The following is a 23,604-nucleotide window of genomic DNA, read 5'->3' as shown; positions in this document are numbered from 1 at the left end:
GGATATGTGAGTCACTCTGGAAAGAATTGGTTCATGATTTAACATTTAACTTCATTAAAGAACTATTTCCGCTTATGCATAGGTAATCTCAAGAGATCTGGAATATCCATCCATGATCCTCTTCATCCTCGTCTCATTACAGCCAACGGCGTCTTCTGTGGTTCATTTCAGGGTTTCCTCCGGTAGCGAGCTCATATCTCATGTCTACTACGGCTCAGACATTTCCTCCCCCACCTTTTTCTTGAACCCTTCCACGTTTTATACCTCCGTTGTTTGCACCGTTTTGAGTTTTGGGCTATCTACCTCTTCATTGGCAGAATTATAGCAAAGAACCTTTTTCCCCTTCACTGGGAAATTTGTTCACGCCTTCTTCTCGGCGTTCTTGCGTTGAGCGGCAGCTTGTGCGTCTACCTTCTCAGAGTCGTGACGCACGCTGGCTTCGCTAGAGTCCGGGGTGAGATACTCGCCGAAAGTGCGCTGCTCAAGATCCATGTCCTTCCACTCGACGCCCTGATTCTTGCGGGCTTGACGGCGGAAGTACACGCGCTTGGCGAACTTCCAGGCCTCGATACCGCCGAAGAAGAGACCGGCGTTGATGAAGACGATGGCCCACTCCCAAGTGATGCCCTTGTGCTTGAAGACGGTGTCGCTGATGACGGGGATGTACTGGATGGGGAAGAGGGTGACGAAGCCGAGCATGATGGCCCAGAAGAGGAACTGGTTGCGCCAGACATCGTGCATCCACTGGGTGAAGTAGAGCTTGGAGCCGGGCTGCATGCGGAAGAAAGATCGGCGCTTGTCAATCATCTCCCAGGCAAGGAAGAGGGAGAACCAGGTAAGACAAGCAAAGGTGGTAGCACGGGCCTTGAAGACGGTCTCGCAGCTGTCGCTGTAGTTATCGTTACAGTCCTCACCGAGCTCACCGTTGCCGAAAGCATACAGGCGAAGGACGAAAGCGCTGAGGCAGAGGGCAGCGATCCAGAGACCGTAGACACACATATCGATGATGAACTCAAGGGAGAAAACACCAGTCTTGAGAGAAATCGGGGGGCGGCGAAGAATACCAGCGACAGCGCGCTCGAAGCCGAGACCCATGTCGGGGAGACCTGAAGTCATCATGATGATCCACATGATCTGGACGGGAGCGATAGGGAAGACGGAGAGACCAGTCTTGTCCTTGAAGACGAGACCAACGAGAAGGACGACAGCTTGCGCAACATTGGTGGCGAGCACATGGAGGATGAACTTCTGGATGTTGTCAAAGATACGGCGACCTTCCTCGATAGCGGCGACAATAGAGGCGAAGTTGTCGTCGCTAAGAACGATATCGGATGCATCCTTTGCGACGTCGGAACCGGCTTGACCCATGGCAATACCAACATCGGCACGGCGGAGAGAGGGAGAGTCGTTAACACCATCACCAGTCTGTCAAGTTAGCATGAGACATCAGAAAGAGACGAGGGTGAGAACATACCATAGCACAGAACTTGTCTCGGCGATGCAGGGCTTCAATCATGCGGACCTTGGTCTGAGGAGCACATCGGGCAATAACAAGAGGGAGGAAAGGAAGCTGATCGACTTCATCATCGGTGAGACCATCGAAAGTAGTAGCAGTCATGACCATAGTAGCAGCAGTGTCCTCGGCAACGAGATCCATACGGGTAGGCAGGATACCGACCTCAATGGCGATAGCCTTGGCGGTTTCGGGGTGATCACCAGTAAGCATGTGGACGGAAATACCAGCCTGGTGACACTCTCGGACAGCGGGAGCAGACTCAGGGCGGGGAGGATCATAAAGACCAACGAGACCACGGAAGACAAGATCACACTCAACAGTGGTGCGGTCAATCTCATCACCCTTCTTCATGTCGACATTGTAGGGCTTGGAAGCAAGAGCGAGGACACGGAGACCCATTCCAGCGAATGACTCCATGTTACGAAGGATCTGTTCACGGAACTCATCGGTGATGGGAACTTGCTCCTCGTTATCCTCAGGGCAGTATGTGGCACAGGCACCAATAACACGCTCGACAGCACCCTTTGTGAAAGCAAAGAGTTGGCTGGTTCGGTTATCCTTCATAATAACGGACATGCGCTTGACATCAGAGTCGAAGGGAAGCTCGGCGATCTCACTGTACTGGTTGGCAGCGTCGTGGCTGGTAAGACGGAGACGGTTCCAGTCGAAACGAGAGGCAAGGACCTGGATGGCAACCTCGGTGGGATCACCGCGGGCGTGCCATTCGCCGTTCTTCTCGTTGACGGTGGCAAGGTTGGCCAGAGAAGCAACTTCGAGGAACTTGACGAGAGAAGACTTGGATTGGTTGAGGAGTTCGCTGATGGGAGAGACAGACCCGCAGTCATCACCGCCCTGCTTGAGGGGCAGCTCATGGGGTTGGCTGCGAGACCAGCGCATGTCACCAATGGTAGGGTTGAAGGGTTCAGTGGTGTTCTCGATGAGATATGTTCCCTTTCCAGGAGTCCAGGCTCCACGGGCAACCATCTTACCTTGGGTGAGAGTACCAGTCTTGTCGGAGCAAATATCGGTAACAGCACCGAGAGCCTCAAGAGACTTGAGGTTACGAACAATAACGTTTCGCTGGACCATGCGCTTGGTTCCAGCAGCCATGGTGATAGTCAAGACGACGACCAAACTAGCGGGAATCATGGACAGACCAGTAGCAACGGCGTATATAATGACCTGCTGGGAAGCATCGAAGTCGTTGGCAGCAAGGACGATAATGGCACAGATGACGGCAGTACCGAAGAGATAGATTGCCAGACGGGAGAGCTTCTTCTGGAGAGGTGTGCCGACGTTGACACCGAGGAAACGACCAACAGCGTCGGTGAAGGTGAGAGTGTAGGCTTCGAGATATCGGTGAGGCTTGGCGGAACCATCAGCCTTGCGCTTCACGGGGCGGACCTTGCTGTCCTTCTTTCGGAGGGCAGCAGCAATGGCACCGATTTCAGTGCTGGTGCCGGTAGCGAAGACAATACCCTTGGCACGACCCTTTGTGACGGTGGAAGAGCTGTAGGCGACGTTGATACGATCACCAGGTCCAGTGGTATCTTCAAAGACTTCATCCTCGTTCTTTCGAACGGGGAGAGACTCACCAGTCAACATGGCCTCATCAGTCTCAAAGTTAACAGCCTCAATAAGTCTACACCAATTAGTAAAAGGCCCCAGTGTAAGTGCCAACCATGGATTACTCACCGAACATCAGCAGGGATCGTATCTCCGGTCTTGATTTCCACAAGATCACCGGGGACGACCTCAACGGAGGGAACTACCTTGGAGTCTCCATCACGTACAACACTAGCAGTGGGAGAAGACATGGACCGCAGAGAGTCCATGGTCTTCTCGGCAGAGTACTCCTGGAAGAAACCGACAGTGACATTGAGACCAATGATGAAGGCGACGACACCACCCTCAATCCATGACTTGATACCGAAAGAAACAGCCATGGCGAGAATAAGCACCTTGGCAGACGTCAGTAATCATCAACATAGCGCCGGCAGGGGTGTGAGCAGGTGGGTTGGGGGGAAAGCGACGGGCTGCCTAATCAGGTAATATGCAGTCGAGGGGCGAAAAAAGAATAGTTCAGCCATCGAGATATGCTTAAACCATAAACTTTGGAGTGTGTGGGGGCTAAGAAGGGGGGAACTGGACTGGACAGTTTTTGAACTCACCAGCGTCATGGCGTTAGCGACCTGAGCGATAATGATCTTGAGGGGCTGAACGCCATCAGCTTCACCGAGATCGTTGTTGCCAAACTTCTCATGTCGTTGCTTGGCCTCGGCCTCGGTGAGACCACTGAGGGTATCAGTCTTGAGCTCCTCGACGACCTGGTTGAACGTCAAGGCGTGAGCGGGACGGCTCATGGGCTCGTTGCTCTGGCCAGAGACATGGTTGTCGACGGAGTCGTCCTTCTTAGCCATGGTTGTAAGTCGAAGCTAGCGGGTCGCCAGCGTGAAGATGGTTGTTGTATATATATCGACTCGGTGCTGGGCTTAGCATGTATACATGAGTTGAGAAAAGACCCTTAAGCCTATGTCTGGGGATTCCTGTAAGATGATTTGCAGGAAGCCTTTCGTCTGGCGTGGGAAGGGCTTTGTCGGAGATCTAAGTGAAGAGATCCTTGGGGAGAGGAAGAGAGGAACGCAAATTGGTCGTGCGGGGAGATGGGGAAGGTCTTATAGACGTCTGTCCCATCTTTCGACGACAGAGACAAGAGGTAGAGCAAGTAAGTCAATGCTTATCTCGCCAGAGTCTTGGCTCAAGTCACTGCTATCTGGGTTGAGAGATGGATTTCACTTTTCTCCAGCGGACCCCACATGGCCAAGAGCCTTACCCAATTTTTCCTTCTCTGCGCTGCTGTTACTCTGTTCCAAAGGCGGGGAGGCGTTGGGATTGGGCATTCTTGGCGATGATACGAAACCTTGGTTTGTTGTTGTGTAGTGTTGAGAGCACTCTTAGAGTATACGCCCCCGGCCTTGTCCGAGCGAGTCCACTCCGCCCCGGGGGAAGGCTCCCCACTGCTGAGGTTCGTAGGTTCAAGAGGCTTGCTCGCCGTCGGCACGTCATTTGGAGATGGCTACCAAGCATCCTGTGACGCGGCGTGGCGGGCTCGGCATCAATTGGCCTTCCTGAGTGGGCGACTAGAGGCTTGGTATTCTTGGGAGACAAGGGTTAAAAAGGAAGAACCATACCAGCGCCCATTGCACCTTGACTAAGATACTAGGTTCAGAATAAACCCGAGTTCGAATTGCCTTGGAAGAGGGGATCCAAATAGCGGTATTCAGAAAGATATCGTCAGTTCTGTCGGGGGTTTGCAGTGTCAGAGCCTTGTTTGAAGCCTTGCTTGTTGTCACCTGGTGAGGCTCTCGTGAGGCTTCCAGGGACCCTTTTCCAGTGCCGTCACCGACGGTGGATACAGCCTGCAACCGAGTTCAGTTCACTGCATTTTCAGTGCATATGGTCCCTAGAACCGACGTTAGACGAGTGTCCTACAGTACCTAAAGCTACCCCTCCCCCTCTTTTTCTCCCTCGCCCATGACACACACCAATCGATTCAACTCTGTAATGTGGTCTGCTTCGGTGGTATTTTCTTCTCGACGGGGAAGGATCAGTATTGGCATTTTCTGGGCATACATAATTTCTACTCGCCAAGCCGTCACGTCATTGGGTCGTGGGCAATCATCACCGTCAACCTCGACTCCGTTTTATTGCTTTGTTCTTCTGGCCTGTTTTCTACTCTGCACGCTGCGTGATGTCGTAGCTGTAAGTCTGTAGGCATCAATCAACTTTGAGAGGCAGACCTTCATATCTCACCTGCGACAGAAAAGAAACGGGGCCGGGTATGAGCCGATTGTTATTCCTTCAGCTCGTGTTATTACGGCCCGGATTTACATCACGGAGGTCCGAGACTGCACGGCACGGAGCTGTAAATCCACTTGCTGAAGCTGCCCGTTGTGTTACTGGTCGGTCTCGTGACTTGGAACCATGGAGATCTTGGGGTTCGAGATCAGATCTTGAGATATGTTTGGCTGAGACGACGAGCTGCTCAGCGCGTTACGCAACTTTGCTTAGCTTATCCTGTTCGAGAAAAACTCCCTCGTAAATCTTCGCCAAGGATGAGGTGCAGGCACTGCCACCCTTGGCAGAGGACTTGATGGTGTTAGTCACGGTCTCTTATCTTTGCCCAAAGTATGGAGGACGCCTTAGCTAGCCCAAGTACCTTGATGTTTAGTGTTTCCAGATAAACAGGGGCTCAACATGCGTGATGCTAGTGCACTAACGCTAACGACACCATCTCGGTGGCTTTTGCCACTGGCCTTATCTCTCAGCTGTCAAGCCAATATCCAACACGTGACCAGCTTCCACTGCTTCTAGAAGCCATCCCGGCATGCGAGTACATGGTACGTAATCAGTCCTCCACCAGATCAGCCGGGATTCTCCTCCAACGTGACAATAAGCTTAAATCATCGGCATGTTATTGAACCCAGGTCCACTAATCCTGGTGCACAATCTCTTTCAGAAATCTCTGCGCTATTCCTTTTAGCCTTATTCCAACAACACGTCGAACGACGAATGAGATGCCCTAAAGTCTACGCGTTGCATTGCGATTACATACAATTTCTCGTCCAGCAGACACAATGCCAATTCTCTGCGATTCACGCGCATCCATACACTAGCCTCCCTTGTCTCCGTTTACTTACTAATGGATCCATCCAAGCCAGGCCGTAGAATAGACGGTAAAGAACATAGCCGTCGATCACTGCCTCTCGCAGCTCAAAAGAGACGCCGGACGCGGAGACGCTGACTCCTGACTATGGTGAACTACCAAGGCGGGAACGAGAGAAGCGCCGCATGCCGCAGCACGAACGGGGAATTAGGATTCTCTCGATCCACTCTAGACGACACTTTGTCCTCACAGAAACGGGGCGCTTACGCCTATGCACGGCCACTGCGAGGCTCCCACGGGAAGAAAAAAGAAATGGGGTTCACTCACTCTCCTGCTGCCATTGGATCCGTTGCCTCCGGGTGTTGTCTCGGGCGGACACTGCGGGGCGTCAACCTCCCCACGGAGGCGCCCCGGTCTCCAGATGGAAGCCTCCCTATGGCGGGGCGGAGATGTTGTCTTCTTTTCTTTTCTCCTGAGAGAGGGGGGATTTAACCCGGATGTGTCGGTCTCGCAACACTTCGCTGCGGACGTGAGACAATGCGTGGGGGGGTTGCTTTACTGAGGAATCGCAGCACCATTGACTTCCATTACGGGGAACAATATACCCGGACTTGTCTATCTCCGTTCGGAAGGAAAAAAAGTAATTCTACTGCAGGTCCCAGGACGTGCAGCCTTTTAACTTGCTCACCAATCATTGATTGGCTTGCATAGTTGCCGTTATTGCCGGCAAACAACAGACTGCAGCTGTTATAAGCCCTTGGTCTATTAATGGGATCACCTTGGGCAGCCATGAACGGACTTCGGCATAAACATCGTGATGCTCGGTCTTGTTTGTCGCGGGAACGGCGGGCAAGTGACCAAAAACCTGGGGACCCGGCGCCGGAGGTCTCAGAGCAGAAATTGGCAGGGTCTCCAGGCACGGACATGAACATCGGCCGGGGAGTTTGTGAATGCCTTGATACACGGCGGATGGGTACGCTCGGGCTTCGGCGATCATCTCAACAAATATCGGAGCACCATTGCGGCTCATCCTCAGAAATAGTAAGCCGAACCTCTTTCTTTGCGAGCCATTCACAACCACGTCTTCAACAACTGTCTCTGTGGAACAATAAATTCCTCGTTATCAGCCTCAGGGACTTGGGTCTACCCAAGAACTTGGCGATATGGAACTTGGCCGAAAAGCTCTCAAATCCACCGGGTGATATATCATCGTACCATAATTCGAAGGACTGTGTCTTGGCTTTTCAAGAGCCCTGGCATAGGCGCCAGATTTCCCCAGGCTTCCACGATGGCTTGCGATAACTCTGGGGTGAACCATTCAAATGCTGAGAGCTTCAACCATGTCGATGCAGCCAAGCCTTCAAGCAATGTTTGCGGTCTAGGCCTCTAGAATTGAAGGCCTCAGGATGTGCAACGCTCTCGAGCCTCTTTTTTTCTTTTTAATTCTCCCTGGACGATCCTTGTGGGGTTACAGGTAGTGTTTGGTGACGAAAACTGAGCGGATACAGTCGAGATACCGGTCGGGCCTTTTCGGTGCTTTATCTCGCTGGGTGCTGCAAGTTAAGATTTAGATCTATCTGCGACATGTAGGCGGATCTATACTATGTCTCGTATACTGTCTTTATTTGTTACGCGTATCGTGATGAGTTACAGAGTCGAGGCAGATTTTAAGAAACAGCTACAGGGTACGAAGGTCCACCCACCATCTTGGACCTGATGGATGTCTAAAGCCAAGTCAATACAAGGCGCCAAGTTGATCACCAAAAAGCTTCTCAACACGTGTAGCCACGATACAAGATGTCCTCACGACCATCCACGATTCCTCTGTGACAATATTTTGCTGCAAGAGGATCAAAACGTGCATGCTGCAGGAAGAGCAAAAGGGAAAGACAACACGAGAACAAACGGCGGCGGAAAAACGGACACACACACGCCCCCCTTCAGTACATACAGTCAGTAATGGAGCGGAACGGTCAGCGGCCCCACAAGCGTCTCATTGCCAAGGCGAGCCGTGTTTGGGTGAGGCATGGTTGTCGTGGGGCGGCGGAGTGGGGACTGGGCTTGCGCGGAGCCACTCGTAGCGAAGAGGTTGATGAGGAGGACACGTGCCCTCCGCTGAAGGACCCCGGAGCGGACGGCGTTGCATCAGGAGAGAGAGTTTGGTCTGGGGAGGAAGAGAGGTTGGGACAACTTCAGTTCGAGACGACATGTCACTCCTGCTTGACATTGTTCATTCTATTACTTAACTCCCCGCGTCGTGCTTCTCGCCAAGTCTATCCTAGAGCGAAGAAGCATTTGACAAGACCCTTGGCTTGAGATAGGTCGTAATACGACAGCCATCCGCGGACCAAGTGGTCGGTTACAACACAGACAGGCAAAAAGCAAAGACGAAGCCGACTGTCCGGTCCCCGCCGGAGAAAGTGAGCAGATGTTCAAGTCTCGATTGAGATATCTGTTCATTGCAAAGAGGCGAGATTGTGTTGAACTTGGCAATGGCACGACGTCACCATCTTACAGCCCGCAAGTAAATGTCCGAAAGACACGCAGGCATAAGCGATCGATGATGACCTCGGATCACAGAACCATCAACCGGATGGAAGGGACATGCAGGCTTGCAACCAGGGCCTCAATAAACGCTCATTATGACAAGAAAGCCAAGAGTGACAGGACCTCTTTTCTGCGGCACACCATGCTTTGCTTGAGTCGATGAACATCGTCAGAGGCGAAAATGCCCAGGCCGCCAAGGCAAAGCAATTAGACCCCAAACAAGAGACTAACGGTTCACATATTTTCGTGTTAATCCTTGCTCGAGAAAGTGTCAACGTGTAGGATTTCTCGTTCAGCCTGATCGACAGCCACCATCTTGACTCAACTCGCCAATGGCCTTTCGAGAGATATAGAATAAAACGCACGCGACCATATCCAGGAAAGAGGACATCCCTTGGATGCACGAGGGGGAGATAAAGGGCCCCTCCCCCGCCTGAGGGATCCCTTGGCGCTCAACTCAACTTCTTCCCAACCGTCGAGTTTAATGCATCTGGGAGGCGGTCCCGGTTTTCGTTGTTATTATCTACCTATCGGACAAGGGTGAGTGAGCTAATCTTGACTATTAGAAACTCTGTTTATTAGTTATCGCTGTTAAGCTGAGGCTTGGCGTGAACTGGGCTTGGCTAAGTGATGCACGGTTGGGAAAGTAGTGTAATGTAGGTTTGCGATAACGTTAACGTCGTTAATTAACATAGCTTAGAAACAAGTCTCCAAAAAAGCCCAATTCGCCAATCCCCAACACCTTTAAACACTCTAGGTCTTCTTTAGACCTTGGCCATATGATGAAGACAGCACTTCCAATCCCCTCCAGGTCCCTGTCGAAAGACACTATGACACCAAGCCTCCGTCGCCATCATCTCTCCATTCTGGAGCTTCCACGCAGTGACGCGGTAGTTGAGCGCTGAGGCCATGAGGTCGATCTCTACAAACTCAGGCTCGTCGTGGATCTTGTATGCCGTCCAGGGCTCGTAGCCATCCTCCATGTATTCATCAAGAGAGGGCTCGGTGCGGGGTGAGTACACCTTTTGGTCTGGTTCGCAGAGGACGGCGTCTTTGGTGATGTATTTGCGCATGACCTCTGGCTTTTCGGAGGTTAGGGCGCGCCAGAGAAGGGCGGAGGCGTCGAGGGTGCCCTCTTTGTTGCGGAACTTGATTGTGCCTTTCTTTGGTTCGCCCATTTTGGTGGTGGTGGTTTAGTGAGAGATTGTGGTTTGATGTGATAAGATGAGGTGATTGAGATAAGATTGACAGTTTACAAAGATGAAGACGACGAGAATAAGTGATATGAGGATTTCCCCTCTTGAATTGACGTAGATATTGGTATTTCTTGAATCTGCATCTTCAAAAAACCTGGCATCGTCGGATCCCTGCTTATCCTGACGTCAGAGCCGCGCAAACCCTCAAAGCAGGATATTCCCGACATCCAATTGCAAGAAAGTCAGTAAATCAGTAACAGGTTATTCAATTCCATTTCACATGCGCTCTCTATTCTTGCTTTTTTTGTTGTTTCTAGAAGATTGTCTCACTTCATGCCCGTCATCGCCCTGCAGTCTTGGCGTTGAGAACAGACACCACCACGTTTTTGCGCCATTCGATATCGTGATTTACGGTCTATTCTTGGACAGGAAGGTGTTCGCTTTCAACAAACTTTAGTTGAACGATGGACTCGTTGCCAAGAAGAACTTTCCAAAGGCTAGAGGGGAAAAGTGGATGTGACGTCAAGCAAGGCGTCTAGACAAGACAAGACCCTATGAGTTTGTTGAATGATAGCTCAGTTTATTTGATTCATTATATCATGAGTCGTTACAACTTTCGTCAAAAACTAAATACAATAATTCCCATGGTTCTTGTTATAGCCAAGCAACCTGTACACTATTCAGACTAGCCGTGTCTTTTTTTCCCCATCTACGCCCAATTCTGTAGAGAGAAAGAAAAGCAAAATTGCATCGTGCATGATTTGTCTATAGACAAACACAAGAAAAAACAATGTTCGTCGAGAACATAACTTTAGTGAAATCGCTCCTTGATGTATACCATTGCTGCAAATCCAGCGCAGCACTTTGTGCTCATCTCATGCTTGCACCAGGGACACTTGACCGTCATGGTAACGCTCCCTGCGAAATCTGTTGAGCCAGCGCTCAGTACACCATCGGGGTTAGACATGGCTTCGTAGAGCCTGCTTGGCATATCGTGGTAGCGCATGCAAGCGCAGCACTCGACAAACATCTTGGCGCTTGGTTCGCTGAGGTGCTGATGCTCTAGGTTCGATTGCCTGCGGAGCGTCTTAATTGTCGCTTCCGGATCAGAGACGGTCGATCTATGGCCGCTCTGAACGGAGCGCAAATGTCCTTTGCTTCGGGGCTTGTGCTTGAGAGGTGGGTATGTTGGTGTTGATGCGAAGCTTGCCTCGTCAGAGGAGACGACGGGTGTTCGGCGCGGTGTTGAGCTGCGGAGGTTGGCGTTTGAGAAGGCCTCCATCACTCTGTTGGCAGCTTCTTGGATGGGATCGATTTCGGGGTCGGAGGGGTTGGTGTCGAAACGATCAATGGGTGCCATTTGGGGTGAGTTTGTGTAGGACCAGTAGGGACTGACGGGGCCGGCGGTTGCGTGCATGGAGGGTTTGATGGTTGCGATGCTGGGGGAGTGACCCATTTCAGATTGGGGAGGGGATGTGTGTGGTGTGCTCATGGGAGATACAGTTTGGAGCCCATCGGAGTATGAGGACTCTGATGAGCTTGTCGTAGGGCGACGACCGATAGGTGAGCGTGTAGTTCCTGGGGTGAGATGCTTCACCGGAGCGTGAACGTGCTGCGTACGGATGGGGGCATCGTTAGCACCGGCCAATCCCTTCGACGCTGGCAAATCCGTCTTTGGCGGCACAGGCGGTCCAACAGAAGATGCAGTGCTCGTCTTGGAAGAAGTGCTCATCGTCGACGACACCGAGTTCTGCGCAGAATGGCCTCTGCTGAACGCACTCTTGGCAGCATCCTTAAGCTTCCATTTCGTGGGCACAGCGGGTTCTGAATCGGCAGTGATAGGTTTAGGTCGCACGCCCGGCGAAGTCTGTTCATAACGGATGCTCGGGGGATTCTTTCTGAACAATTTCTCCTTGGACTTTGATGACTCCACCGGAGCGCTCTTGGCTTCATCGGACGCTGGTTGGGAGTTGTTGAGTCGTGTTAGGAGTGTGAGAGATCCTCGCTTTGAGCTTCTTCGGGGCGGTGGTGGGGGTATGGAGAGGCCTGAGGCTGCTGATGAGCGTCGGGGTTGGGGTTGTGTTGGGTTTGTTATCGGGGGGCGGGAGACGGTGATTGTATCTTGCTGGGGAGGCTTCTCGGTATCTTTGGGCTTGGCAGCTTGTTTCAAGCTCTGGTTTGAAGAGCGAGGTGTAACGCTTTGTTCGCCGTCCTCCTTCTTGATGTAAAGACCGCCCCGTCTGTTCATACCTTGGGCTTTGTTGTACAAAATCTCGCTGTCGGGTGTATGCGCAGTGTTCTGATCACCCTCATCGTCTGTGTCAGCGACTGCGCAATCATCACTGACAGAACCACGTCGAGCTCGAGCGCTCCACAGGTAGATATTGACTGAGCCCCTTCGACTAGGCGACTTGGCCGGTTTCGATTGACCCCTCACGCCTGATGTGTTGATAGAAATAGGCGGGTATGCTCTTCGTTTGGCATCTTCCTCTTTCTGTTGGGGATTGACCTTGAGAGGTGTAAACGACCCATGGCCGAGGAACGACTTTCGCATGGCGGGGTGAACTCTGCTGTCGCCCTTGGCCTGGTCTTCGAGGACTTTCTGGTGGAAGTCGTCCTTCTTCTTCTCAAGCTTCTTACCGCCCAAGAAACCGGTAGGGCTGGTCTCATCGAACGAAGCTCGCTTGATCTCAAATGACTTGCGGAAGAGGGAGGTGAGAGAGCTGGAACGACTGCGTCTAGGCTCTTCAGGATCATCGTTGTTTCTACCAATCGAGAATCCCAACAAGCTCGACGAGCGAGATCGTCGCTTCTGTGTGGTTTGGGGCGGTACAGTTGTACTGCGTCCTTGAGTTCCAAGAGACGGGGGCGGCGGTTTAGGTTTGCTCAGCTTTCGACCGCGAGGCTTAGGAGCGTTCTTCCAAGCTTCTTCGAGAGCTTGGTTCATGGCTAATTCTTGCTCCTTCTCCTTCGCCTTTCGTTTCTCATCCTCTTTTCGCTGGAGTTCTTTTTGCTTCTCTTCTTTCTTCTCCTTCTTCTGACGCTCGTATGCTTCCCAGGTGGGTGATTGACACATAGAGCGCTGCTCATCCACATCGGGGGGGAACATGAACGCCACGGTCTTGTGAGCGGGCTTGTCGTCTTCGAGCTGCTCTGGGGAAGATGATTGAGAAAGATTCTTTCCAAGAGGCTTTTGGGGGATCATATTTGGCGACTCTGAGCGCTCAGGAGCTGAGAAGAGCGGAGGGGGAATGGCGGAGTAGTTTCGAACAGGTGTAGGGCCTTTCTTATCCTTGGGCACCAGCTCAAAACGACGAGGGTGGCCTGGGCTGGGTGGTACTGAGCCACTGCTATCAGTGCATGCCGGAGATGGAGGCACAGAGCCTTGATGTGTTCGCTGAAACTGTGCGAGTACGTCAGCCAAACCCTCCAGCATTCCGCTTGTTTCTGTGCTTACATTCAGCTTCTTCTCCAGATCGAGCATTTGCTGTAAGCTATCTGAGCGAGAGCGCCCTTGGGGCGGTTGAGCAGCGAGGAGCATGATGAAAGCCTTTCTGCTTTTTGAATTGGGTTTTTTTTTTTACACGCTCAAGAGAAGCATTGACCTGAATTGGGCGGGGGAGTGCTGCGAGGTTCTGTGAGACAAGAAATGTCGGGAGAAATTGCGCGTGAGTTGGGTTGGACAAGGTGGGGTGAGGACGATTGCTGCAGGTAAGCGCAGTAATAATAAATCTGAGAACAGTTTCTCTGCTTCTTTTGCGCGGGTGTTTGCGTTTGTGTGAATCTGACCGAATGCGCCCAGAAATTGCTGCGTTCGGAGCAAGATGCAATCGGGAGCTAAGGTCAAAAGCGGGTGATGATGTCTCGCTTGGTGTTTTATTGGTAAATTGCTTAGAATCTTGTCATTCCAATTCGTCTTTTTTTCTCCTTCTTTTCCTTCTGGACAATTTGAGAAAACCCCAACGAATGCGGGAGATTTTGAGTGAGAAATTGCAACGGATGCGGTCGTGAGTCGTTCGTTGCAAAGGCGGTGGGCAAAAGATGCGGGTATCTCGTGATGTGGTGGGATTGACGCAAGACGAGATGAGACGAGCTAGTAATCACCCCCGACTTTTTTCTTCTTCTTCTTCCTGTTGTACAAGCGGGAAATAAAAGAGGGCGGGCTGGGTGAGAGGGGATTGCTCTGTAATATGGTGACACAAAAAGCGGAAGTGTTGGTAAGGTACGGGAGTGATGCAACGTTGGTTGGGCTCAACAACATGCACCCATATTTACATGGATATGTAAGAGATAGATTAGAAGGGGAGAAACAGGGATAGATGTGAAGACGGGCAAGGGAGATTAAGTGTTGGAAGAAGAGTCAGTGGAAATAGAAAATTCCAGACAATTCCGCTCTGTTGAGCTCAGTTTGTATCTGGAGTGGCCCCGGCCAAGCAGTGTCAGGCAATCAATCCAATCCAAACAAGCTTAGAATCAAGCAAGCAAGAAGATGCCGATATCCAAGCTGCAGGCTGGTAGTTAGTTCTTTTTCTGGGCTTACAGTAGCTTTGACTAGCTGCAGATGGTCAGTCCTAAACCAGCTGAGTAGCGGGACGGTCTGGGCCATGGATCATGATATCGCAACTATCAGGCCTGTTTGTGTGCGTGATGCGATTGTCATTGCGGGATGGCGGCATCGATTTCTGGAGTATCCGACATGGTCCATTGAGAGCCCGACTGGGGTAAACCACTGCAAGACAACCCAATAATGTCTTCATCCATCATGACTCTCAATTGTCACTGGCTATTCTATCTGAACCGTCCCTCGATATCACCATTGATGCATCCCAATTCTTCCCCTCACTCATTGTCTGCTCAGCTAGACCCAAACCCTCAGCTGCAAGATGCTCGTAAGAATCAAAGCAGTGGGTTTAGAATACGAACTGACGAGGTGGGCACTACCGTAGAGACGTGCGTGGGTGGCTGAAGTGTCATGGCCCAAATCGCGGGGTCATTGGTTCGGCATCTGCGGGAGTGATCCACGCTGTGGCCTTACAGAGCGAGCGAATCCTTTTTTAGACTTGACAGGGATCACCAAAAATAGCAGCGCGATCAAATGGAACCATAGGCAATTACCGTACACGAATAGAAACTTTTTTGTCTCAGTATGGAAGGATACGAACTCATCGACAGAGGCGATTGACATTCTGGGGTTTAGCCGTTCTGCATGGAAGCTCGTTTAGGTCACTTCTACTTTGCTTTCGGGAGGAAGCGTGCGGGTAGAGCGAGCTGGGAGGGGGGGCTGGCTGGTAAACTTGAACCGCTTATGCGCGAGGGAGGCTGGATGATAACGATAAAACTCAGTATCGTGTGTAGCACAACGTGGCAGGCCTGTTCTCCCTAATTGCTCCCCTGATTCTTTAAGCCAAATGGTGTAACTACCCATCCCAGCCTTCTGTCAATTAAACAGATGGTGATGAGAAGCAATTAGAGGACTCATGACATGATCCAACCACCCCGCTATCAGAGATAGCTAAAGTATCGTAGAGGCTAAGAGGCTAACCAACAGACTTTAGCTGCGCGATGATGTGATCTGCCGACCAGTGTCTTGTTTCTCATCGCCTAGAGTTTCTGTGTAATAGATCGGGACGGTTGGGGCCGTGCATCTGAGGCTGGAAGGTTTGACTCGACGGTGGAACGGATATAGCCCAACGACGAGCTTGACCTGATACGATTGAGGCAACGTTGGATCACAGTCTCAGATGCTGTATTCTAACTCATGGCTTCCGCTCCCTTGAACTCTCTACAGCATAAGATTGTTAGTTCAATTCCAACCACCCAGCGTCCAGAAGGATTTGAGTCAATTGCAAGCCTCAACAATACAGCTCGCCATCGATCAGCTACCCGAGTGGTCTTCGGAAGAATACGATCCATCTCAAACACTGACAAGGTCCAGTTCCTTTCTGGAAAGATTTCCGTCTAGTTCAGGTCTCGGTGGCCGTGGCCTCATGTCCCTCTCGTATTCTCGTATCCCCAAAGAATCTGGGGCTTTGTGTAAATATAGCAAAAACATCCACTCTTGTGCTTTTTGTCGACGGCCAACGCGATGCAAGACATTATAGATGGACCATGCTTGAAGCGCCCAAATTAGATATGTAAGTCAAGATTTTCTTGATTGAGATTTTAATAGATGTCCGTATTTGCTTTGAGGATGGAGGACAAGACAGTGGGGTCAAGTTGGTGGAGCGGTTTTGACGTGAGGGTTACCCTACGCCGAGGTCAAGGGACGACGATAATCAGTCGTTGCACCACTCCCACGGGCATTGAAATCATTCAGAAGCTCATGGCCGATGTTAAGTTCCCTTTGTTTTTGATTCTTGGAGTTTCGAAGTCAGCGGAGTATGTAGCTGGGCATAATACTTGCATGATACATGTAGTACAACTCAACTCCGTCGAATAGTTGCTTAAACTTCAAAATCAGTCCCTGGTCGACAGGAATAGCATGTCTTGTATCCCATGGATGTAGATTTACACCAGAGACCAGAGACCATGATTGCTCGAGCACTGTCCAAGGCGACTCGAACCTCAATATTGCAGCCAAGAAGCAGATGTAAGCCCTTATTACGCCCAAAATGTTCACTGAACAGCAGAATGGCCACTAACACGATGCCGAGCCACATAACATCTTGTACCTGCGTGCCCGAATAACACGATGTAACCTTTACATCAATCCATAACTGCTGTGCTAGTCGATGAAACAACAGTATTCGGTATTGTGAGAGGGGGTCTGGCATTACAACGAAATTGGCATTTTCGCCATATCGTTAAGAGCTGTTGAACTCAAACCGCCCGCAGCTTCATTGCCTAGATTGCTCAATGACGTCACACGGCATCCCCCAAAGCGCGACAGAGACACTGATTTGACGAAAATTCACTCCAAGCAAATCGCTGAGATCAATTAAACGTCATCAGAAGCAAACAGTAATATTTCAGGCTCCTTCATGGCTATTGTAGGCCTATCGCTCCCCTACGGACGAATCCCATCAGTTGCATTACATAAGCCTTCTGATCCGCCACTCGGACCCAGTTATTCCGAGGGCATCTTATCCCCGCTCACGTGAGGGAAGCTCCTTCCCGCCCACACACTTGCCAAATTGACCCAAAAATCTTACCGCGCTTTCAGCCAGCCGTTCGACTCTACCATCCACATCACCACCAAGCACATCATTCATCATGGGTAAAGTTCACGGATCTCTTGCCCGTGCCGGTACGTTGCGCCCGTCCTCAGGACATTCGTCTCTTTTTCGTCGTCGCTAACATTCTCGCAGGCAAGGTCAAGTCTCAGACTCCTAAGGTACGACAACGGCTCCCCGACATCGAAAAATCCGACGAAACTCGATCACTAACCATCGCGATTCCTACAGGTTGAGAAGCAGGAGAAGACCAAGACCCCTAAGGGTCGTGCTCTCAAGCGCCTCAAGTACACCCGTCGCTTTGTCAACGTTACCCTCACTGGTGGCAAGAGAAAGGTGAGCAGACTCGGAGCAGGAGAATCACATCACACAGGTACAGGCGCTGACGATTCGGATGTAGATGAACCCCAACCCCGGCTCATAAACGACTCGTCAAAATCGACAGGAATTTGCGGTATCGGGAAATGTTGGCTTTCGGACACGGTTCAACACAGCAATGGTTGGCTTCACTCAGTAATGGGATGATGTGATGGATTGGGTCAGGGTCGCAAGATAGGCTGAGCCCCCTTACGAAAAAGAATAAAAAGGAAATGGCGAAGAAGCACTACGACTCTACTCGGCGTCCGGTGTCAGTTGTCACAATACAACAAACATTTGTTCGCGCAAGGCATTTCTGCTGCAACTGTGAATGCAAGCATTTTCTGATGAATGGGCGACTGGGCCAAACAGGCGAATCTGGGGGGTATCGTAGACGCTGCAAATTCTTTGGAGTTCTTGGCGAGTGACTCATGCTGATGGATGACATCTTCGACTTATTCGTGCCTGAGGATGGTGAATGCCAAATTTGATGGAAATGCCAATCACCATGATCTACGTAGAACACCTCAAATTTGGCCGTTCTTATTCCCAAAGCTACTGATAAGCTCGAGACCATGACCTCCAATAGATGAATTGATGATTCGAACATGAAAGCTTTCGGTATCATTGCTCGTATCACGTGATATCAATTCCACCTTGAACTCTGCATTCTGGCAGGTAAGTTAGCTTCCGTTACTCAAACAAACAAACAACAGCACGCTCCTCGCTATATACCAATTTCCCCCCTAGACCACCTTCCGACAAAATGGCCGACGTGGAAATGGACGTTGACGTTGACGTGGAGGCGGGCTCTCCCCCTCCCCCCGCGCGAAACGAATCCGACATGCAAACACACACCAAAGCCACAGCCGTCCGCTCCATCGAAGGCTGGATCATCGTCGTAACAAACGTCCACGAAGAAGCAGACGAGGAAGCCCTACAAGATCTCTTCGGAGAGTACGGAGAGATCAAGAACATGCACCTGAACCTCGACCGAAGAAGCGGTTACGTCAAGGTAAGCGCGAAAACGCATTCAACACGGGGATGGATTGCTGATACAGTGGTCTGCTTAGGGATACGCGCTTATTGAGTACACGACGCTGGAGGAGGCTCGCGCTGCTATTGATGGTGCGCATAACCAGAAGTTGCTCGACCAGACGATCTCGGTAGACTTTGCGTTCGTGCGCCCTCCGCCTGGTAAGCCTGGGCGTGGACGAGGCGCTGGTGGGCGCAACAGAGGACGAAGCAGGAGTCGTAGCCCCGAGGGCAAGGATCGTGAGGAGCGCGATTGAGAAAGACGAGGTCGAAAATTTGGGATGGACGATAGGACTGGATGAGAAAACGCGAAGACTTGATATAGGCGCGATCGCCGACGTGCGTGGCCAGAGCACGTTGGCAGTGTAATTTTGATACATGAGGTATGTCCATTTCCCCATTTCGCTGGGGATCATATCCTGACACGTATGCAAGAACAGAATGAGAATAACACTAGGTCACGACCCTTGACTTTGGACTTGTTAAGGGATTCAATGGCGCCTTTGAACGAAAGCCAGCACCTCATTAACCCATGCTCGATGTGACATTCAAATACAACTTCTTCAACGATTCTTGTGACTTGGTAGGGAACGTCCGGACAGTTATCTGATGCTGGCTTAGGGACATTTCACGCTCGGACAACAGAAGCTTCACAAATAAGCGACGATGTCTTAAAATTCTGCCCGGTATCTCGACGCGCCGAAACTGGAAGCACAGCTGATACTATCTTGGTGCTCTCCCATCGTCGGATTCCTTACGAACCACCCTCCCACGTTTCCCTTTAGAAAATCCATGTAAACGACTCCTTCACATTGAACCTCGTCGATTGTCTACACGATTTAGCGGTCATCCTCACCTGCGCAGAGGAAACTTACCTGATATCTGTACTCGACGCTCCAATCAGCACCTTGAAAGCGCCCTCCTCAGCGATCCATCCAGGAACAGTCTCATCATAATACCCAACAGCGTACTTGTCCAACTTGATTGTGATATGTCTCGTCTCTTCTGCTTCAAGGAACACCTTCTCAAACGCGACAAGTTCCTTTTCAGGTCGTGGCAAGCGACTCTTTTCGTCGTGGACGTAGAGCTGCACGATTTCTGCACCGGCGCGAGTTCCGATGTTGGAGATGGCGAGGGTGATCTTGATTTCGCCATCGGGGGTGAGGGTCTTTGTTGAGATCTCGGGACGGCCGTACTCGAAGGTTGTGTAGGAGAGGCCATGGCCAAAGGGGAAGAGAGGTTCGATCCTGGCGTGATCGTAGTGTCGATATCCGATGTAGAGTCCTTCGCCGTACAGCACTTTGTGGTTCTCGCCGGGCCAGGTATGCCATGCTGGGGTATGCTCGATGCGCTTGGGGAACGTGCTCTGTTTGGTGTCAGCGAGGAATACACGATGGGCGAAGATCACTTACTGGGAGCTTGCCACTTGGGTTCTCAATGCCGAAGAGGACATCCGCCAGGGCATTGCCGGCTTCTTGTCCTTGATACCATCCCTGAAGAATTACAGGCACTCGATCGACCCATGGCATATGCACTGGGCTACCAGATTGGTTCACGACAACGGTCTTGGGGTTAGCTTTGACAACAGCTTCGATAAGCCTGTCCTGGTTTCCATCCGCAGGAAGATCCATTGTCTGACGATCGTACCCTTCCGACTCCCACTCTGCATCGACTCCAACAACAACGACAGCGACATCCGCGTCGCGAGCCGTCTGAACCGCTTGCTGGATATAATCCACCTGATCCTGCTCCTTATATCCGATGCGACAACCGCCGTATTTATGCGTGATGCCGAACTGCTTCTGTTTCGAAATGGGACGAAGTTCATTCGTCATCTCCACGCGCAGCTCAACAGCTTTGTCGGCTTCCATGTCAACATCGACCAGATAATCGATTGAGCCGTCAAACATCGCCTCGCCCTCCTCGGTCCAATCCCACAGATCGAGAACCAACTTGTCATTGATGAAGAGCTTTCCGGGTCCAACGCTCATGAAGCTGATGGTGTGTTTGCCTGTTGTCCTCGGCATGAGGAACGTTGTTGCCACGGCAGACCATTCAGGACCGACTTCGCTCAGGGGCGCTGAGTCCCAAAGGAAGAGATCTGTGTTCGTTCGGCGTTGCTTCACTACTGGGTTGCCCTCAAACTTGTCGCCCGCATACCAATCGATGTGCACGCCTGGTTTGCCCGTCTGTTCTGTGCAGTACTCCGATGCAACGGGGAGCCACTTGTGGATATGGCAGCCTTGAGCGAACGAGACTTTCTGCTTGGAGACCTTGCGAATGCTGTCAAGCGGAATGGTGTTGTAGTATGGGTTCAAACTTGCACTTCCACCGCCGCCTGCGATATGTCGATTGGCGTTCGGTCCAATAACAGCGACCTTGGTAGATCTGGGACACAGAGGGAGGATGCCACCGTCGTTCTTGAGAAGCGTGAGACCTTCATGGCCAGCAGTTCGGATGAGTTCTCTCGTCTCCTCACGGTCATCTTCCCGCTCAGGTGCTTCAGGTGACATATCGCCTCCCTTGAGTCGTTCCACCAGCGTAAGTACGTTCTCCGCTGCTTGGTTAATGTCCTCGATGGAAATGCGACCCTCATTGACGGCTGTGACGAGCTTGTCTAGACGCCATTTTGAGGAGTAGGGGAATTCGATATCGCATCCTGCTTCCACCGATTCGATTGATGAGTTGATGCCTCCCCAGTCGGAAACCACGGTTCTGTGACAAGTCAGTGCTATTCCATGATATATGATGATTTTCATTACCCCTCGTATCCCCACTCTCCTCGGAGGATGTCTTTCAATGTGTGCTTGTTCAGATCAGCGTGGACGCCGTTGATGAGGTTGTACGAAGTCATGACAGCCCAGGGATTAGCCTCCCGAACAGCAATCTCAAATGGTTTCAAGTAGATCTCCCGCAGAGGGCGCTCGGTGATGAGCGAGTCTATCGTTAACCTGTTGGTCTCTTGCTCATTTCCCACAAAATCTATAGCCTTGTCAGCACATTCTCACCAAATTGTGTCATTGATGGTGTTTACGCTTGATAGTCGCCGCAACGCCCCTGTCTTGAAGACCTTTGATGTACTGCGCTGCCAGCTTTCCAGTAAGAAGGGGGTCTTCGGAGAAAGATTCGAAGTTACGGCCGCCGAGAGGATGACGGTGCATGCAGACTGTTGGAGCGAGAAGCATTTCTGCTGATCGAGCTCGAACTTCGAGGGCTAGATGTTGTCCGACTTGGTAGAGGAGATCTTTATTCCATGTCGCTGCGAGTGAGATGCCACAGGGGAACAGTGCAGCCTACATACCCTGTTTCAGTTATGTTTGTGCTGTTGGAGGAACATCACTGACCTTGGTGCCGCCCACAAAGATACCACCGCGAGCGCCATTGGGACCATCAGTTGTCTTGATCGAAGGGATGCCCTTCTCAGGAATAGCTTTCGTTCTCCAAAAGTCTGCGGCTGTGAGGAGTGAGACCTAGAAGGGTTAGTGTATGACCAGTCAAAGAAACCAACAACTCATGCCTTTTCCACCAGCGTCAGCCTTGCCAGCTTCTCTCTTGCTGCAGAGCGAGTATCTCTCAGATGCTGAATCTTTTGCTGGGGACTACATGGAGGAGAGTACTCCGTATCAGGAGTAGAAGGGGTGTTTGAGTTGTTCATTGTGCTACTACCAATGCCAAAATCGTCCTGTAGGAAGGATGTCGTCTTGCTACGCCGTGCTTCACGTCTGATATACAAAGTTGAACAAAGACAGCACAGGCAAGTTGAACCGAGGTACGAAAAGAAGAGTGTGTATCAAACGAGAACCCAAAACGTGATAGCAGCCTCCCTTATACCATCCCATCTGCAAGCAACGTACGCGAGCGGCACATAAGGTCATCTGCAGCTAAGTAACATGAGGCGAACAGGACAAGCAACAAAAGGAAAAGGCACAATCGATTGACTTAAGCTCGCGATCGCAGGGAACAAGGATTCAATGTGCATGTCGAGATAGGCATCCGCTCACTAATAAGCAGTAAGATAGCCAGAGATAGCCCCGCAGCAGGGTTTGACCTCTTTGTATTTAGACGGACCGGCTGAACAGGCCGGTGAAATAACCCCAATAGGGAACTTGTGTTTGTGTTTCAGAGATGAGAAAGACGGATGCCGGTATATACGGACCGTGAGAGCGGAAGACGACACCGGTGCTTCCGGGGAGGAGAGAGAGATAAGAAAAGAGAGAAGAAACACGTGGTGCGATGAATAATATATTACAAGTGATGATAGTTCACATGTTTTATGCAAAGTGACACGATGTTGTGAATCGTCTTATCTTTATAATCTCAGCTGAGAGGCACGTTCTCTCCTTACGACTCTCATGTCGATGATGGGCGAAGCGAACCCGACAGCCTGGGACATAGCTAGCACCCGTGGACGAATCAGGAAAATCCGGGTCTGCGGGCCGTTATCCCCAACGTCGGTCGGAGCGCACCGCCGGGGAACTCGGAAAGCCAGCAAAGTCCTTCCGTTATGGTATTTAAAGAAGCGAAACTATGACTTTTGCGTATGCAGTGGAAGCCAAATGTGTCTTTTTCGTTGCAGTTGCCGTATGTGGAAGTTTCGGCACTTGGGGAGGATATCGGGGCCTTGGCTTACAAGAGGATGATGATGATGAGGATGGGGTTTAGGAGATATATTCCGGGCTGCTGAATGGGGTATTGTTGTATGTACGAGAGCCGGTTGAGTGCCGATGCAGGTGGAAGCAGATCATTGAGTCTAGATTGTTGGTGCGTAGTTTGTTTGTTGACGTTGAGGGTGTTGGTTGGAATGTTACGCGCCATACCAAGGTATTGTATTGTCTTCAACAACAACCAATTGCCTACATATCAATCAATGAATTGTCTATTAGTGACATGAAATGTTTACCTCCCAATTGAGGAATGTTTCAGATATTCCGGCTCATCTAATGGATCCCCCCATGCTCCGTCCGTGTGTCCTCCGGCTAAGAGGGGCCGGCTCGGCGCCCAAGGCTATCGGAAGCACCCGCTTACACGCGCCGACATCCGCACGTGTTGAACAACAATTGACACTCGCAAACTAAACTAAACCAAGTTCACAACATCAAAGAACTCAATCCCATA

At 51.1% G+C, this 23,604-nt stretch overlaps 5 protein-coding genes across 5 annotated transcripts; 1 reads left to right on the top strand and 4 right to left on the bottom strand.

Moving 5' to 3' along the window:
- Positions 1–360: 360 nt before the first annotated feature.
- On the bottom strand, positions 361–3,936 carry FSUBG_2177 (potassium sodium efflux P-type ATPase fungal-type; the record flags this gene model as incomplete). Its single annotated transcript, XM_036679923.1, has 4 exons — positions 361–1,425; positions 1,475–3,158; positions 3,212–3,477; positions 3,688–3,936. 4 exons carry the CDS (start codon positions 3,934–3,936, stop codon positions 361–363), a joined length of 3,264 nt encoding a protein of 1,087 aa, XP_036542453.1.
- Positions 3,937–9,493: 5,557 nt separating this feature from the next.
- Positions 9,494–9,907, bottom strand: FSUBG_2176 (uncharacterized protein; the record flags this gene model as incomplete). The annotated part of the gene is made up of 1 exon (XM_036679922.1): positions 9,494–9,907. One exon carries the CDS (start codon positions 9,905–9,907, stop codon positions 9,494–9,496), a length of 414 nt encoding a protein of 137 aa, XP_036542452.1.
- An 829-nt stretch (positions 9,908–10,736) lies between these two features.
- Positions 10,737–13,466, bottom strand: FSUBG_2175 (uncharacterized protein; the record flags this gene model as incomplete). The annotated part of the gene is made up of 1 exon (XM_036679921.1): positions 10,737–13,466. One exon carries the CDS (start codon positions 13,464–13,466, stop codon positions 10,737–10,739), a length of 2,730 nt encoding a protein of 909 aa, XP_036542451.1.
- Positions 13,467–18,220: 4,754 nt separating this feature from the next.
- Positions 18,221–18,746, top strand: FSUBG_2174 (26S proteasome regulatory subunit N7; the record flags this gene model as incomplete). Its single annotated transcript, XM_036679920.1, has 2 exons — positions 18,221–18,469; positions 18,528–18,746. The coding sequence occupies 2 exons, from the start codon at positions 18,221–18,223 to the stop codon at positions 18,744–18,746; spliced, it is 468 nt and encodes a 155-aa protein (XP_036542450.1).
- Positions 18,747–19,270: 524 nt separating this feature from the next.
- Positions 19,271–22,144, bottom strand: FSUBG_2173 (beta-glucosidase; the record flags this gene model as incomplete). Its single annotated transcript, XM_036679919.1, has 7 exons — positions 19,271–19,319; positions 19,365–19,855; positions 19,902–21,204; positions 21,252–21,471; positions 21,524–21,782; positions 21,834–21,959; positions 22,016–22,144. 7 exons carry the CDS (start codon positions 22,142–22,144, stop codon positions 19,271–19,273), a joined length of 2,577 nt encoding a protein of 858 aa, XP_036542449.1.
- Between the last annotated feature and the right edge of the window lie 1,460 nt (positions 22,145–23,604).

This window comes from Fusarium subglutinans (assembly GCF_013396075.1).
Source record: "Fusarium subglutinans strain NRRL 66333 chromosome Unknown NRRL66333_c0000018, whole genome shotgun sequence".
NCBI lineage: Eukaryota > Fungi > Ascomycota > Sordariomycetes > Hypocreales > Nectriaceae > Fusarium > Fusarium subglutinans.
Note: the sequence above shows the minus strand (reverse complement) of the source record. Positions and strands in the feature narration are given on the sequence as shown.